General features: G+C 40.8%; 1 protein-coding gene and 6 non-coding genes across 8 annotated transcripts; 6 read left to right on the plus strand and 1 right to left on the minus strand.

Moving 5' to 3' along the window:
* The first annotated feature begins 256 nt into the window (after positions 1-256).
* LOC148222853 (small nucleolar RNA SNORD74) lies at positions 257-335 on the plus strand. The gene has a single exon (XR_015805574.1). It is a non-coding gene; the product is annotated as a small nucleolar RNA SNORD74 (small nucleolar RNA).
* A 638-nt stretch (positions 336-973) lies between these two features.
* On the plus strand, positions 974-1,040 carry LOC148222854 (small nucleolar RNA SNORD75). Its single transcript, XR_015805580.1, has one exon. It is a non-coding gene; the product is annotated as a small nucleolar RNA SNORD75 (small nucleolar RNA).
* Positions 1,041-1,697: 657 nt separating this feature from the next.
* Positions 1,698-1,777, plus strand: LOC148222855 (small nucleolar RNA snR60/Z15/Z230/Z193/J17). The gene has a single exon (XR_015805576.1). It is a non-coding gene; the product is annotated as a small nucleolar RNA snR60/Z15/Z230/Z193/J17 (small nucleolar RNA).
* Positions 1,778-1,945: 168 nt separating this feature from the next.
* On the plus strand, positions 1,946-2,031 carry LOC148222856 (small nucleolar RNA snR60/Z15/Z230/Z193/J17). The gene has a single exon (XR_015805575.1). It is a non-coding gene; the product is annotated as a small nucleolar RNA snR60/Z15/Z230/Z193/J17 (small nucleolar RNA).
* Positions 2,032-4,001: 1,970 nt separating this feature from the next.
* On the plus strand, positions 4,002-4,079 carry LOC148222857 (small nucleolar RNA SNORD79). Its single transcript, XR_015805559.1, has one exon. It is a non-coding gene; the product is annotated as a small nucleolar RNA SNORD79 (small nucleolar RNA).
* A 436-nt stretch (positions 4,080-4,515) lies between these two features.
* On the minus strand, positions 4,516-9,554 carry HEBP2 (heme binding protein 2). Of its 2 annotated transcripts, none has more exons than XM_014886747.2 (5): positions 9,354-9,554; positions 7,501-7,585; positions 7,267-7,402; positions 6,995-7,160; positions 4,516-6,470 (listed from the first exon to the last, which is right to left on the minus strand). In XM_014886747.2, the coding sequence occupies exons 2-5, from the start codon at positions 7,573-7,575 to the stop codon at positions 6,296-6,298; spliced, it is 552 nt and encodes a 183-aa protein (XP_014742233.1). In that variant the 5' UTR covers positions 7,576-7,585; positions 9,354-9,554; the 3' UTR covers positions 4,516-6,295. The 2 variants fall into 2 exon arrangements, with proteins under 2 accessions (XP_014742233.1, XP_088026292.1); XM_088170166.1 differs by having other exon boundaries at positions 9,350-9,553.
* On the plus strand, positions 4,917-4,991 carry LOC148222858 (small nucleolar RNA SNORD47). The gene has a single exon (XR_015805571.1). It is a non-coding gene; the product is annotated as a small nucleolar RNA SNORD47 (small nucleolar RNA).
* Positions 9,555-16,460: the final 6,906 nt, after the last annotated feature.

Here is a 16,460-nt window from a genome sequence, read left to right on the forward strand (position 1 = left end):
AATGTTGGGCAAAAAGCAGTAATAGCGTTATGGCAGGATTAAGAATCCCCGCACAGCTGGGATATGCAGGCAGTGTGGAAGGGTTAAGGACTGGCTTCACAGCCCCAAGGCCGCTAGGCCTCGAGAGACATTTAGTGCTCTCAGGAGCGTGTGGTGACTCTTGGCAGTAGTCCTATACAAGTCTTAGTTGGACTCCGTGGTCCTTTTAAGTCCTAACTCAGCACATTTAAAGAGAAATGGCTCACTTCTTTTCCATATGCTCTGCACATGATGAGAGCTATGTTGGTAGGGACATCTGAGAGGTTGATGAATGCCAACATATCTGAGCTGAGCATGGAATACTTTTGAAGTAGTCCAGTGATCATATCCTGCTTAAAACCTCATAATAACAATTATTTTGTGTGGCCTCGATTATACAAAGAGCTGAAATTTAGATTGCATCAGAGGAAATCTTAAGTGTGTTTGATGTTGCTTGGATTTTTCCAAGTAGTATTTGTCAATATTGCATTGTTTTTGGAAGAAAAACTAATATGTTTTCTTGGTTTTAGTTCAGCATGTATCAGCTACACTCTTCCTTCTTGTGGCTTCAGTGCAGGTAAATGTTGCTTCTTAAATAGTTAAAATTAACAAATGTTGGATTTGTGTACACCAGGTAGACTGGAGTACTGTTGTATCAGGAGTTACAGTATCAGCAGTTGTAATTCAGGCATTGCCTGCACTGTCTTGGGCAGGCCTTACTTCTCTACTGGGAAAAGTGACTTGTTTGTTTGTTCTGGAGAATGTTTGAGGTTCCTTTTTATGGATTACTGCTCATACTGAACCAGACTGTGAGAGTACCCCCAGATCCCTTTTTTTCCTTCATTACTGTTGTTTCTTTGTTAACAGCAATAAATAAATGTTTTGGGAAAACTGCCTGGAGTATGTTGTAGAAAATGGGTGGTAACTATGGGGATTGATATTGAGTAAATATCAAAGCCTGTGATGGTTTCAATATAAGAGTAGTGGTCAGAAGTGATTTCTGAAAACTCAATGCTGAGGCTTTTCTGTGATTGCCAGAGAAGCTCCCCAATTCTGCAGACATCTCCAACGCTTTTATCTCTTCCAGATCTGCTGCCCAATGTGGAGACTTAAAGCTACTTCTTCCCAAGGTAAAAAAAACAACTTGGAAATTAAATATAAAATAGTGCTTAGGAGTTGTGTAGGCAGCATCTTCTGCTCTGATATCATAAAACAGCTTAATTCCTTGAGCAAAGCTATCCCTCTGGTGCCACAGTGATGACACTTATTTGCTACTCTTGACCAAGAGAGTGATGAGCACTTTTACCACCATTACAGTTTTCTGAGGCACAGCAACATAAAATTCCCCTTGATGCTTTTGACTGCTGAATATACTGTTGACAAGGTTTTTTTTACTTTTAGGATTTGAATCCTGCACTTCAAATATATGCAGAAGGAACATCACCTAACAAGGTAAGAAGTATGTACTTAACATAAAATGTAATCAGTTGCAACAACAGTGCAATCTGTTAAAACACTGCAGTAAGGAGAATGAGATGTGTTTTATTATTAATATCCACTAAGACCAGAAACAACTTATATGCTAGTATTCAAACTTTAAAATATTTATTTTATTTTGGGGAAAATTTACTTGTCAAAGCAGTCACAGGAGGTGATTGCTTGGTACTGTGATTGCAAGGCAGATACAATGATGATGGCATAGTTCAGCAGAATATCCTTTGATGAATACTTCTGTCTTTGCCCCTATCTGACGTATCTGGCTCTTGTGGTCTCGCAGTAGGAGCTATGGGCTTGGGCTCAAAGGCTGAAGGGATCTGATTTTGTTTTCTATTGTTGCAGATGCTGGGAGATTAAACTATAAGCTGTTACAAGGTAAGTACTGCATTGCTGACATTTGTGAAAACTCAATTTATCCCTGCTGTCTGGAAAGGCTGCTGTGATGACTGCATAGTTCAGCAGATGATCTGTGGTGATCAAAATTACTGTCTTTCGCCTCCTATCTGATGCAGCCTCCAGTAGCTTAGGCAATTTCAAATAAATAATGTGGGAAGCTGAAACACTTCTTTTTGCTCCATGAATGTGTTTTAAAATTTTTTCTCAGGAGACTGGTAAGTGGGTTAAACAGAAGAAGATGTAGTAAGATGAATAGAAGGATTAAGAGTTGGATGTGGTTGTGAAGTTGAGCACGAAATGTAGCAGAATAAAATTAATCAGGTGTTAGTGCTCTGGTTGTAAAAGTCTTGTTGCTTTGTAGGCTGCCCTGGACAGAAGGAGCCTCATGCCTCTTGGGTGAGAAACTATTTCACCTGTTACTGATGTCGGTGAAGACAAGGCTTTCCTAATTAAAGGTAATTAACTAGCTTTCATGTTTTAGGTGGATGCTACTTTTGTCTGTGCTACATGTGAGTTTGCTTTTTAGAGATGCTTGCAAATTAATTTTGTTCTTAAAAGCGTGAGGTGAAGGTTAGTACCATAAGTGTGCCTTTAGCTTCCTGTATGCCACAGTAAGAGCATGAAATAACTGTGGTGTTAGTGATCTCTAGAATTCTCCTGTTAAAACTTAAGTGGTGAATGCCACGTTACTGTGAATTTAGTGTCCAAAGTGGCTTTCCTTAATATGCACAACTTAGTTACACAAAACTCATGTCACTGAACTCTGCAGTTGCAAAGTTTGCTCCTTCGTGCAATTTCAGCACACCCTGCAGTTGAATAAACATCTTGGTGTTGAAGAGTGCTGGGAAATGGTTTTACAGCCTGCCTTCAGAAGGGGATGGGAGTGTTGCAGCCTACTGTAAATGATGTTGAATCAGGTCTCTGATCCCCATGAGGATAAAACTTGACAAACTCTGATACAGTATTTTACTTAAACTGTTCTTAATGCTATTACTTCCTGCTGGACTCTGCCTAATAGCAAATTTCTTTTTGCAGGCTTCCAGATGTTTCTCATTGTGAGGTAAGTTCTTGTTTGAATTTCCTAAGTATTAGGATTTCAGCACAGGCCCAAGTTAAATACTTAACTGCTTGTCAGCTGGGGCAAAAGGGCAAGGGGCCCATTGGCTGTGGCTTGCATCTCAGCCAAAACAGGAGGATAGTTGAAAGGGAAACTGCAGGCTGGAGCCCAGTCTTGACAGGCTGGTGTGTGCTAAACTTGTCACTGTGGGCTCCAGAACTTGCTCTGATGGCGCTATTTAGGTATTTGCCCTCTTGCCCATATCAGCCTAGCCCTATAGCAGGGCTGCACAGGGCTGACAGTGTGAGCTGCCTGTGTGATGAGATGTGACTGCCTTGACTTCAATCATGGAGGTCTGTAATTAGCTCTATCTGACTGCAGGCACCTGATTTGGATTTACTCTTTGTGTCTTTGTTCCTGCACTGTCCTAATGGTTTGCTTTGATCCAGGTGTGATGGAGCTGGGAAGTGATGCACCTGGTAGTGCTGCCAGCAAAAGTAAGTTGCTAACATGAGTGTGACTGGTCAGAGCTGTGTGATACAGGAAACAAAGAAGTTACTAGATCCTGGCCTTTATATCATAGCTGCAGCATTAAGCAGGGTTTTTGGTGATTTTACTACCTTTTCCAAGTAAAAAGCCCACAGATTTGCTAGCAGCCTCAGGATTCACTCGCTTTAGGTGCTGCATATCTCAAAATTAACTGCTTTCTGTGACTAAAAAGAGATAGTAATGGCCGTTTAAAATACATAACTGCTATGGACTACTTGAGTAGGAACTTGATATGAAAAGCTTTTTGCTACCAGGTTGCCACACATTTCAGACTGAGCAAATGCAGTATAATTACCTACTATCCAACTTCTTGCTATTTATATTTAGTCAACTCTTTCAGGCAGTAGCAGTCATCTAGAATGCTTATGTGGTAAAGGCTAGATCAGAGCTTTTATGGTGATGTGAATGAAGATGTGGTTGGGAGTAAGGTCAGATGCCCCTTTAAAGGACAAACGAGATACAACATGAAGCTGCTCTTGGCATGTACTGTTCGTGATGAATTCTAAACAATGGGAATCTCTCTGAAAGAGGCTGAGGAGAGCTCTCTTTCGCTGAAACAGTACCCACATTCACATTCTCAAACCACTGCCAAAAGTGTGTTAGTACAATTTCACTTCTTTACAGGGTGAAGCTTTCGTGGAGTTTGAAAAAAAAGATGGATGTGTCTGAGGTAAGTGTAGAATACATGGGGTTTATAAATTCCTGGTGTATTGTCCTTTTGCTGAATGCTTAAATATTGGTGCCTAAAATTAGTCCTATAAAATACCTGATTTGTCTTCCCTTTACTGTATATGGCTATTCTGTTGGTACTACTGTAACACTCTGGAATTAAAATTAAAAAAAACCCTTGTGCTGTGGCGGTCACTTTTCAGCAGTTGTTACTACTAATCTTTATATTGGGTCTGCAGAAATTTAGCTGAAGTTCTAGATGATTGCTGTAGAAACTTGTTTTCAAACAAACTGGAACACTCCAAACACTTTCAAAGATAGAAGCCATCTTGAAAACCTATGGGACTTGTATTTTAGGTATTTAAAAATCATGAAATACAACACTGTTGGGAGAGACAGTATCACAAAGCAAAGTAGTAGCTTTTTACTTTTCCCTGATTCTTCCAATGTTAGTAATTCTGTATTTCCAGTTAAGTTAGGATTTCTAAGCTTTGTGTATCCTATTTAGGTATTGTAAGTTGAACTTGTAAGATGCCAGCTAAAAGTCAGTTTCCTTTTAGATAAAAGTTTGGTGAACAGAAATTCACAGATAAACCTTGCATATAGTGCTGCTGTCTGTTATTCTGAAAGTACTTCTCTCTTTCTCAGGAAGGGACTGTGCTGTCTGCAGCTCACTGGGTAAGTCCCCACAACAGATGGAATTGTATTAAAAACTTCTGGAAATACTTGTAGCCACTGATGCAATTGATTCTGCCAAATGAGTTACTGTGATATTACCCTTTCCGTTCCTTATCTTTCTGAGGTTACAAGGCTCTTGTGGAGCTTTTTAGCAGTTGTGTTGCTGCATATACTAACTGTTCTCTTGATTTAGGTGAAGAGGCAACTCTGAAACCAGCATATGAAGAACTGAGAAGGTGAGTGTAACTGCTGTAATAACGTATCTGGTGGAACAAATGATGAAACCTTAGCTTGAACTCTCTCACTGAACAGAGATGAAATTCTAAGGTCTGAGATGTTCCCATCAAGTGTGTTGTGCCGGTTTGGTATCTTAAAACGGTTCTTATGTCTGTTTTCATAGGTGGAAGATTGCTGATGAATGGGTTACATGCATGAACAGCATTAAAAAAGCTGATGTGTTTTTACTTCACTGGTAATGTTTGCCTGATGCTGATTGGAGACAATAAAAATCTGCAAACTCTGCCTGGTGTTATGAGCTCCTTTCTGCTGGAACTACTTGATGTGAAACACCTTCAGGCTGCTATATTAAGAATTAAAATGCTTGCTTGAAAGCATGGACTAAAGCTAGTCCTGCAGGTGTCTTAACTGAGGTGTCAAATACTGCTGGTGTGCAGGCTGCAGGTGACCATATTTAGACAAAGCTGAATAACTTAAGGAGTATTTCAAGCGCTTAAGGTGAGAGCTAAACTTACTACTTGTAAATTTGCTGCTAAAATAATAGTCCACCAGTAATCCTGGTATTGCTTGTTCAAGTGCAGATGTTCTCAGAACAAGTGCACGGCTTGGACTTGATGACCCTTTCCCCAGGGTTCTGGATTTAAACAACAAAACATGTAGCCTTCACGAGGGAAAAAAGTTGGAGAGGTGGGAGATTTTGATAATATTAATTAACAACAGTTGCTGTTGGTAAGTCACTGAGGCCTGCTAAGATGTTACTGCTTTTTAATACTCCTTAATGGAAACTTGCATCTCTGAAAAATTAATTTAAATTCCTCCCTGGTCTCCAGAGTGATGTCAATACAAAAAGCTATGAGGACTCTTTCCATAACATATAAACTAGTGCTGTAGCACTTCCAGTGAGAAGTAAAGCTACATACCTAAACTTAAGCAGGATTATTTTCAGATTATTAGTGTTGCTTAGAACTTTTCAATAAGAGGACTAAGTTTGTTTCCTGCCCACTCCACCTGGTGTGATCTTGAATTACATTCTGAAGTGTTTTTATCCAGAACAGTGCTTCATCCTAGAGAAAATAAATTTAGGCATTGTGTCCACATGCGAGTTAAATCTTTCCTGCACCAAAACAAAAGCCAATAATAAGGCCTGCTTTCATCCAGAGCTGATTAGTAGCCTCTTAATATTCACCCCTCATGTTACTTTTTAAAATACCACACTTCATTATGCCTGTTAAAGAGCTTGAAGGGACTGTCGTAGCCTGCAGTATAGAAGAAGTCTTCGTGGAATGGCTGGCCTCTGTTTCTTAAGGTTCTGGCCAAGGCATCAGCTTCCTCAGCATATTTCTCTGGAGAGGCAAATCCACCGAAGGACCTGGTGAAAAATAGAAGGGAGGGGTTTTTTGGTTCAAGCTCCTGGCTTTTTCACAGACAGAAACTTTAGACTTGCAAAGCAAGTTTGAGCACTTGTGCTGCAGTTTGTAGATTGCCCATGCAGAACTAGCAGTCGAGCAGCATGGGTCTTCATGCTGTTTTCAAAGGTAAGATTTAAAATACGCACCCAAGTAACAACTGCCCTGAATGTGTTGTGGCAGTTCAGGACTACAAATAAAAAATGCTGGGAGCGTGGTTTACATATTCTGGAAAATAAATGGTCTTCAGAAGACGATTTGGGACGTTGCATCTGTGAAACTCAATGCAGTTTTCAAGTGTCTTCTAAAACTAGTGTTTGGCAATTTGCTCATTAGATTTCCTAAGGGTTGGGTTTTAGCAATTAAAGCTGTGAACAGCAGGGTCTATCCACACTTTATCATCTCTTATGAAAGTATAGCCCACACCTAAATGAGGGCAGCTACTGACCTGGATTGATCTGGTGTCAGCTGTGCTGGTTTTGCTTACCTGACAAAGAGAGCTGCTGCCTTCCGTTCCTCAATGAACACATCTGAGTCAGTGGGCTGAGGGGGACAGTCCTGGTGTTCAAATGGCACAAAGAAAGAGATCTTGAAGTCTGTGCAGCCTGATTTTACCAGGCAGGTCACTGGCACAGTCATATCAATCTTCACTTCTAGAGGAAAGGAAAACCAGATGTCTAAGCTGCATCTCCTAGCTCCTCTCTTGTTCCTTGTGTTTACAGGTTGTAATTCTTTCCATTACAAGCCAGCATATCCTACCTTTTTCATTCTTTCCCTGGATGTAGTGGAAGAGTTTCCAGAAGCCCTGGCGCATTGCTTCCTTCTGGGTTTCTCCCCTGATGACTGTGCTGACCCACTTTGCTGTCTCGTACTGACGCAGTTCATAGTCCTTTGCCTGAAAGGTAGCGAAAGTCACAGTACCCATGAGATGGGTGTTGACAGAAATTAGTAGCTACTTTTTCCAAATCAGCATGCAAGTATTGTTGCAGTTACCATTGCCTCTACTGAGCTCCAGCGAGGAGACTGCAGGTCCAGGGACAGAAATGTTTGCTTGAAGGACTTGATCATCTTGCCGGAGCTGGAAGGCAGGCACAGTTCATTGGCATCTCTTAAATTAATATGGCACTAGGGCATTTCAGTTGTTGCTGAACTGGTGGGAGGCCTGAAAAAAGGCTGGAAGCCACTTAGCCCTGCAGAAACAGAGTACCAGGACCAAGAAACTACCTGTACTGGAGAAAGTGTTCTTCCAGGATACACTGCCCTTGCTTTTCTGTGACAAAAAGGTATTTCCTGACAGCAAAGTGAGATTCTGCAAGTGGGAGTTTTGTGGAAATGCATAGATCAAAAGGACTTCACTCTGTTTGCTCCTGGTTGAAAAAGCAGTAGTGGTGTGGTGGATGATCTGGTGTTGACTGTGCCCTTAGCTTTATTTGGTGCCTCATGATAGCTGATGACTTTCTTAAAGGCCTTTAGCCTGTGGATAAATAAGATTTTTTGCATTTCCGAATGAATTGCTATTTTTCTCCATACCCTTCACATGGGAGGAAAAAAGGTGAAAACTTAAAAAAGTTGTCCCAAACAAAGCAAGTGAAAATATTCAAAATCACTCTTGAAATAGTCAGATCTGGTTAAATGCTGAGATTTTAGTGTCCTCTATATATGACTTGTGTTGTTAACTAGGCAGACTGTGGTCTCTGACCTGCATTCTGACAGTCTTTGCCTTCTGTTACATTACGATGTCCTTTGCACTTCATGTTGCAAAGAGCACATAATTCAATGATTATCTGGATTCTTAGGTCATAGAATGTTGTCTTCTCAGACTACAACTTAATTAGCAATTTTTTGAGTAACAACGTGAGTTTTGTAAAATCAGTTACCTTGTACTACTTAACTACTGTCTTGGCTGTTCGATCTTCTTGCAATATTTGGACTACTGTTGAATTCTGTTTATCTCTTTCTGTTCCCTGCTAGAGGTGGCTATAAAGAGTTCTTGGGATCTGAGGTCGAAAAGTTTTTAATAAAAACACACCAAAAAAAAGGCCACAAATGCTGGTGGTACTGGGTTCCTTTAGAGTCTGTAAAACACGTAGTATGTGGAGTCAACTAAGTGTTGAGCTTTTTCCAGCAGTTGTCACTGAAGGTCAGTATCAAACAGCTGGATACAGCTGCCAGTAGTAAAGGCAGGTGCTGCTGTTCCCTTCCCTTCCCTGTCCCAGCCTGAAGGTCCATAGTTTCCAGCAGACCTAACAGGAATGGTGGTCACCAGGGACTGCTGCACAGTTGTACTTTATTAATAGATTTTTTCCATAATGTTTACAAATCAACAAAGCATCATAAAGCAGCAATCCATATAATTAGAAGCAAATACGAGCAATTATGCTGAAATTTCCTACAACAATTTATTGCCACTTCAGAGACAAGCTGCTTAACACCTGTATTAGCTACTGCACAAGCTGTTTTCTCTTTACTGGCTAATTCCAGCTGCTTCCCAACATACCTTTCCTTAACTACTGGGTAGACCTCACAGCTCTGGATTTTGTAACTTTATGGCCAGTACTGTCAGTGACTTCACGTTAGAAATATTTTTTTTTAAATTATATAAAACAATGCCTTGGGATGGGAGAGACATACACAAGAATCCTCCAGATACAGTTGAATTTGCTTAAATGTACAGGAAGGCTGAACTTTGAAATGACCATCTATTCATATAAATACGTTTATAGGGTGTTTAGTTTTTTTCTGGCACATGGGCAAAAGGGACAGGCAGAACAAGTAAGTGTAGCCAGAACTGCCACTCCACAAACTACTCGTGCTATTAAGGAAGTGGAGAAGGTAGACATACTTACGTTTCAGCTGTCCTTGTCCTTCTAGCTGTTGTAGTGTGTCCTGTGGAGGCTGCACATCCTCAGAAGATGCTGCATGTCAGTGTTTATTTGAGTTTGGGCAAGCTCCTCCCATGCCTCAACCCTACTGGAGGGAGCTTCTGTTATGAAAACCAGAAGGCTGGAGCCTTGTCCTGCTCTGGGTCTCATTGGAGAGCCCCCACGCAAATGCCAGAAGCCCCACCTACTACCCACAAGGCAACACTGGGACTAGTGTGTGATCTGGCTCCATAAACAGTTTTGCACCCTTGTGTAACTTCCCCTGTTTGCCATGGCTGTGTGCCCGCTTATGACAGGGTCAGTGGCAGGTTTTGTGCTTTGGGAGAAAGGATTTCACATCAATAACGTGTCTCTTCCCCCCACCCCACTTGGATTACGGGAGAGTGGTACTATACAGAATGACAGCTTTTCCTTTTTACCACAGGGGTGAAAGGTAGGTAGAAATCTGGCTGCACACTCTGCTGAGACCATCCTCACGAGATTTTTGCTGGCATGTTATGAAAGACAGACAGTGTTCTCTGATGGCTGGCTGTTGTGAGCGGCATTTGAGGTTAATCAGCCCTCTTAGCCCTTGGATATCTGCACAAAGGGGTTATACAAAGCTATTGTGAAATCCTGTCCTGCTTATAATACACACAGCGAAGCTGGGCTCTTCATTTAGCCAGCTGCAGCTCCAGACATAGTTTGGTACCAGCACAATAGAGCAGATTAAACTCCACAGTTTGTATTCTGAGAACACCTCTCAGTTTGTCATGGTTTGTGCAAATTCCTTGCAGCCAAATTCAGCTGAGCTCTCAGGGACATTTGACATCAATAGCTAGGAATGACTTTTAACAGGAAACCCACTTTGCTTGCTGGGAACTTCATCAGGATGCTATGTGATAGGCTCCTGTTCTGAAAAGGGAAGTAAAACCATGCCAAATAGCAATTGTGAATATATCTCTAAAGCCACAAATCTCTCCAGAGCCACAGAAGAGGGTGGTGTTGCAGTCATTTGCTACTGGAGTTTATTCAAACAGGCTGAGACCTGAAATGTGTAACCAGTTCTCTACATGCTTTGTGCTTTTTATTTTATGGAGTAAAAGACTTCTCCATTTTACTTGTGCTCTGCTTGGGTCAAACAGGAACATCGGGAGGGTGTTTGGAGGAGCAGAAGCTGCTTGGTCTTTGCTCGGGAGTACAGGCATGGAAAGGCATGGGCTGGTGTAAGGTGAGCTGTCACCTTACCCTGTCACCCCAGGGATGGAAATGTTTTTGAGCACCTTCAGAGTAGAAAAGGCCATATGAAAAACAATCAGCAACAATAGTTCGGCAAGTCTTCACAAATTTACCCCAGTGGTGAGCACTGAGAAGTATTATCTTGGAAGGGGGGGCAATAACTCTGTAGATAAAGACAAGCCCACAGTGGATTCTCATTTGGTTTCTGAAACAGAGAGGCCCAGAACAAACCCCCAGTGAGTTTGTATGTGTCCAGCTGATGTCCCTGACAAAGAGTTGACTGTTCCTGGTGGAGCACCCCCAGGCTGGAGAACAATCCTCAGTGTTTTCCCAAGAGGTTGTTTTCCAGCACTCTTGTTTTTACACATAAACATTGAGAGAACATGTCAACAGCTGCATGAGACAGTAGGGCAGGCATGGAGACATGTATTCTGTTTATATACATTCCAAAACTTAGAGAATGGGGATGGGATTATGGTGCAAGCTGACACATAGTCTCAATAGTACCTCCAAATAGAGGAAAATCCAAGTACACAGCAGCCATTAGGTCTCAAAGACTCTGACTTTTGACCTCTGTGTAATGTCATAAATATGCCTCTTGGATTTGGCTGGCATTTTCTAGAATGACTAACAAAGCAATATTTTTCTGTTCTCTTGCCTTAAGGAGCAGAGACGAGGGTACAAGCAGATAAAAGCATGTGGTTTGTACCTTAATTTTACTGTCTTCATCTGTGCTGGAACGCTGTAATGAACTGGTACTTCAGTAATAACTTTGGATAAGGACAAGCCTGTGATATGATCACTTGTGATTTCCACTTTTCCTCTATGTAAAAAGACCTTAAGCAACATTCTCCACAGCAAAACTGCTTCCATCTGCTCTGTGGCAGCATCACAACTGCTGCTGTCACATCGATGCAGTTGTGTTGTAAGTTACCTTTATCCCTAGAGGCAAGCACAGGCTGTTTGCACAAGCAGGAATCTTTTCCACTGACCTAATAGTGTCAGGACTGTTGGAACCCAGGAAAAAAGTGTGTTGTTACAATGAGGTTAATAGTAACTCTGAGTCATGTTCTTGTAGCTAAGTCTGTAGTGTAATATGAAGAATGGGGGTGTGAGGGACAGACAGGAACCTGTGGCCACTCACATGTTTTATCAAATGCTCTCAACCCAAAGTCTAGGCAGTTTTGTATTGCTGTCTGAGCCTGTCAGAGAACCTTTGACAGTGATTTTAATTTAAAAGAACTGAGTCTCTTCACACATATTTGCCTTTGTAAACATACCCTCATCTTATGGTACAGAAATCTCACTTCACAGCCAAGGAGTTGAGCATGTGAGGTTACTGTAGTTACTGTCCAGGGCAGCAGAAGTGTACTTACATGCTGTTAGATGAACTGTGGTTTACTTCAAATTCATCTCCCAAAAGAAGCCTCTTAATCTCCTTGCTCTAAAGAAAGCCTCCATTTTATATTGTCGCTCCCAGCATGGAAAATGAAGAAGCAGAAACACACCATCTTCTAAAGAAGCAGTTGAATGTACAGTAGTACTGTTCCAAGGAGGTTCCTTATTATCCTTAGAAATTGTGGAAAGGTAACCTGTGCCATAACTGCAGTGAGGTGGTATTTAGACCTTATGCTCTGACATTTTATATTAGCAGGGGAATTCATTACCATTGGATTTACCTTCAGCCAAAAATCATCTGCTTTCTGGGAATGTGTATGTGGGTTTTGTCCATAATTTTGCCTGATTTCAGTTAGTTTTTTACAAGTGACATGTGAAACTGCTGCATCTTCCTGCTTACTCAGTGTTACCTAAATCTTGCTGAATGAGTGATTCTGTGCTCAGTTCATCAGAGAATGCATGGAACTGGCTTCTCTTGACCAAATAAAAATCTTCCTACACCCAACACCACTCCAGAGCACTCCTGACTTGGCATTTTCCAAGATTTCTCTGCTGAAGCTCAGATTTTGAAACCATTCCAGGTTTGGGGAATTAGTCCTAAATGAATGCTTGCTTCCAGCTGCTGGGGAAAACATTCCAAAACTTTCCTGTCTTCTGTGCATGGAGTCCAGAGAGAAGCTGACCCAGTTTTATATATTGTTTTATTCACTGGTTTATTTCTATAGTAAGGCTTATTTTTAATATGGATCTGTTCTGGGATCTAGGTAGAAACTGAAATTCCACGAGCAGTTGTCTCAGCAAGCTTTAACCAGTGAAAGAAGTTACCTAGATCCACAGAAACTTCCAGTCCTCTCTGAGTGCTGAGAGGAAATGAATTCATCTTCCCCTACAAATTCTTCCACATTCTGTTATTGACAGATTCTTCTCAGAAACAAGAATATGAAAAAAGGTAAATTTTTATCTTTAAGATAGGAATATTTCATTAAGGAAAAGAGATAACAGTGCTTGCTGGAAAAAAAAGTCTTGACACAAATTTATTGCATTGCTGGTTTTGCTTTTTAAAATTGTTTATGAGAGACTTAAGCCTAAACTGTGACAGAATACACCTTATTTGCAAACATAGCTCTGAAGAGGCAACAGCTGTCTGGGCAGAAACACAGTGGGCTCTGCATTTTCTTTCTTTGATTCCCCTTCCCAGAGTTTTAAAGTGATCTTTTCCTTCTCTTTTTCTTTACCTGCTTTGGCCCCCTCCTTCCCTTCCTCCCTCTCATTCTCAGCCTGCTCCAGTGTATGTGCTGCATGGAGTGAGAGCCCCTAGCAGCTCCTCTGCCAAGGACCTGGGTGAAGCTCCTGACTCTGCTGAAGGGTTGTTCTGAACTGGTGGGAACAGCCCCACATGTCTGAAAAAGACCCTGATATGCACAAATTGCCCTAGAGAGCTCAGGATTTACCTGTGTAGTCTCAGGAATCTGAGAATGTGTCCAGAGATGATGGAAACGGGCCCAGAGAGTAGGGATTAATATGTTAAATGAAATATTTTCCATAAAATAATATTTTTCCACTTCTAGAAAGGCATGAAGATGTAACTGGAACTGAGAGTTTATCTCCTAAACTTCTTCCTCATCTTACTGGCATGAGTGTGGATCATATCAGAACTCTCCCATCTTCTAACCGTGGGAATATTGCTTGTGGGGTTTTGGTGGCCACTTCTGCTCTTTAGATGATGTAAGGCCTTCAGAGATGGGTTCTTCAAGAACCTGGTCTCTCTCCCTGTGTGTTCCCACAATAAGCCAATGCTGCAGTCTGCAGCAGATGGCACTGTTGGCTGTGTTCAGAGGTGAGCTTTACTTGAAGAGTAGCATCCCTGATACTCTGTTGGTTGCCAGTGGTCACTTTGGCTCCAGTGCACCATGATAGTTCTTTCTGTTTCCAGAGACATAAATTAGGTTATGCTCTAATGGGAAAGCATCTTAACATCTAAAAAATTAATAACTTGGCATGTTAAAGCATCTTTTATGCACAAGACACAGCAACCTGAATCAGAGAATCACAGAATAGTTTGTGTTGGAAGGGATTTTAAAGAGCTTATAATTCCAACTCCCTGCAAGAGAATGTCTGTCTAAGACAATTAAGAAAATGCTAAGTTAGGAAAGTCCTTCAGGTTATGCTTAACTATAGAACAGTTAAACTGGCAAGTTTTCAGGTAGAATCAACAGCAAACTTAATAGTTAGAAATGAAAATTTAATATCCAAGTGGCTAGCATTTATTTTGATCTTTGCACGTTTAGATTTAGAGCAGAGGAAATGTAGGTAGATAGGTAGGTAGATACATAGATAATGATATCACATCAACTCCCCAGATGATGTACTTCTGAATATCAGCCAGCTATGATGGTATTTAACAGAATTTCATCACTTTCACAGGTACTGTCTTCCTGAATTTTCATTTAGGCTTCAGTACTTCATATTTCTCTGAAAATGGACTTGGGTCTGTCTTTAAAAGAAAATTACGTCTGGATACATTCGTTTATTGCACAGAAAAAGTGGCAAGACTATAGTGTAATTATGTCAAACCAGAAGTGCTCTGGAGAAATGTGAAAGCTTGGATGTCAAAACTGTATGTATGTAGAGAGAGCTGTGATTTGGGGAAAGCAGAAGTAAAGGACAGGGGTAGTAAGTTGTGGTCAGTGTATTGGAAGTAATGGAAAAGTTAAAACAGCAACAACAAAATGTCTGAAGGAAACTTGCAGGGCATTTGGCTTTAGTTATTAAGCTCCTTCAGCAAATCAGTTACTTGAATAATGGAGTTCTTATTAAATAATATGAGTCCACTTTGTTAGCATATGGCAACAAAAGTGTTTATAACTTCCCCATTTGAAATTACCTTACAAAGTTAGTTGGATAGGCTTTTGACATTCACAGAAAAATTGCTTAAATCTATTAAAAACTGTATTTTTATTGCTATACTTATTTTGGAAAAAGAGCAGCTGATTTTTGTTGCTGCTTTCACTGGTGTCCTTATTACACTCTGAGTCTTAGCACCACTGACACTGTACTTCTTATTTCATGGCAAGTGGGAAGACACTTTTCCTGTTGCTGCACAAGATGCTGAAGCTGCAGACAGCCTGAACTCCTCTTCTGCCTTGCTTAGAATTTACAGTGAAAATTTTAGAACCTGAATGTCAGTTACAAGTTATCAGATTCTCCTGAATGCAAATTCCCACAGCCATTGAAACACTCCTTTTGGCTAAAGCACAGTTCTTTTTTTTTTCTAGTAATTCAGAGGGTCTTGGAATTTTTACCATAATTTTCTTAATTGAATTCCTTCCACAGGTTGGCAATGAGTGTCCTGGATCAGGACATCATAAGTGTGTGACAGTAGGAGAGAGGGACAGGGCCAGTGAGGGGAGTCAGAAACAGTGACCAGATGTGGGAAGACAGTCCTAACCCTGAACTGAGGAGGTGATTGGCTGGACCAACTCTAAAATTTTTCAAAACGTCTCTGAACTACTGTAAGATATTAAACATCTCTAGGCCTCTCTAAACTACTGTGTACATCTTCTAAATTGCACTAGAATCCTTTAATCAGCACTAAAGAGCTGTAGGGAACTCTGTTTCTCAAATGAGGCAATTGCCTCAGATGTAATTTACATGACTCTAAGTCATCTCTAAACCACTCTAAAACTCTTCTAATCAGCTCTAGACTGCCATTGAATTGTATGAAACATCTCAAACCCTTTATGCCCACCTTTAAAATACCTTTGCATTTCCTGAAACAGCTCTAAAGATCTGAAAAATAGCTCCAAAATTCTCCAGAAGTCCTCAGAGGCACACTAAGTAGTTCGGAGGAGCTATAATATCCCTTCGTAGAGTGCTTGAGTCCTCTAAATTTCTCTAGCATTTTTCTATGCCTCCTCTAGGAAGTTTTTTTTCTGATTGCATCTAGAACTCCTCTACATTGATTTGAAGATCTGTGAATTTCCTCTAGGCCTCTTAAACTCCTTTAAAGACCTCCAAACCTCCTTGAATATGTTGTGAGGTGCTCTAAACCCCTCTAAAATACCACTACACAGCTACAAAACATCTCTGATGAGCTCTGAAAGAGCTATTATTGCACCCCCTATATTATACTTTTTAAAATCTGATTCTAAAACACTCCAGAGTGCTAAACCAGTGTGGACTTCTTTTAAGAGCTCCATGATACTCTAGAAAGCTTAAAGACCTCTAAAATTCACCACACTACTCTACAACCCATCTCAACAGCTCTAAAACTATTCTAATTGTCTACAAACAACAGTGAGAAGTTACAAATGCCTCTAAAATTTCCACTCTGAAAATCCTGTGAAACCATGATGCTTCGAGTTGCAGTAGAATGCCTCAAAATAGATCTCAAGCCCTTCTCAGTTTCCTTGCTACTGCTCTAGAACTCTTTTCTGCAGTTCTGGAGTTCCTGCT

This window comes from Sturnus vulgaris, chromosome 9 (assembly GCF_052056855.1).
Source record: "Sturnus vulgaris isolate bStuVul1 chromosome 9, bStuVul1.hap1, whole genome shotgun sequence".
In the NCBI taxonomy this organism is placed as follows: Eukaryota; Metazoa; Chordata; class Aves; order Passeriformes; family Sturnidae; genus Sturnus; species Sturnus vulgaris.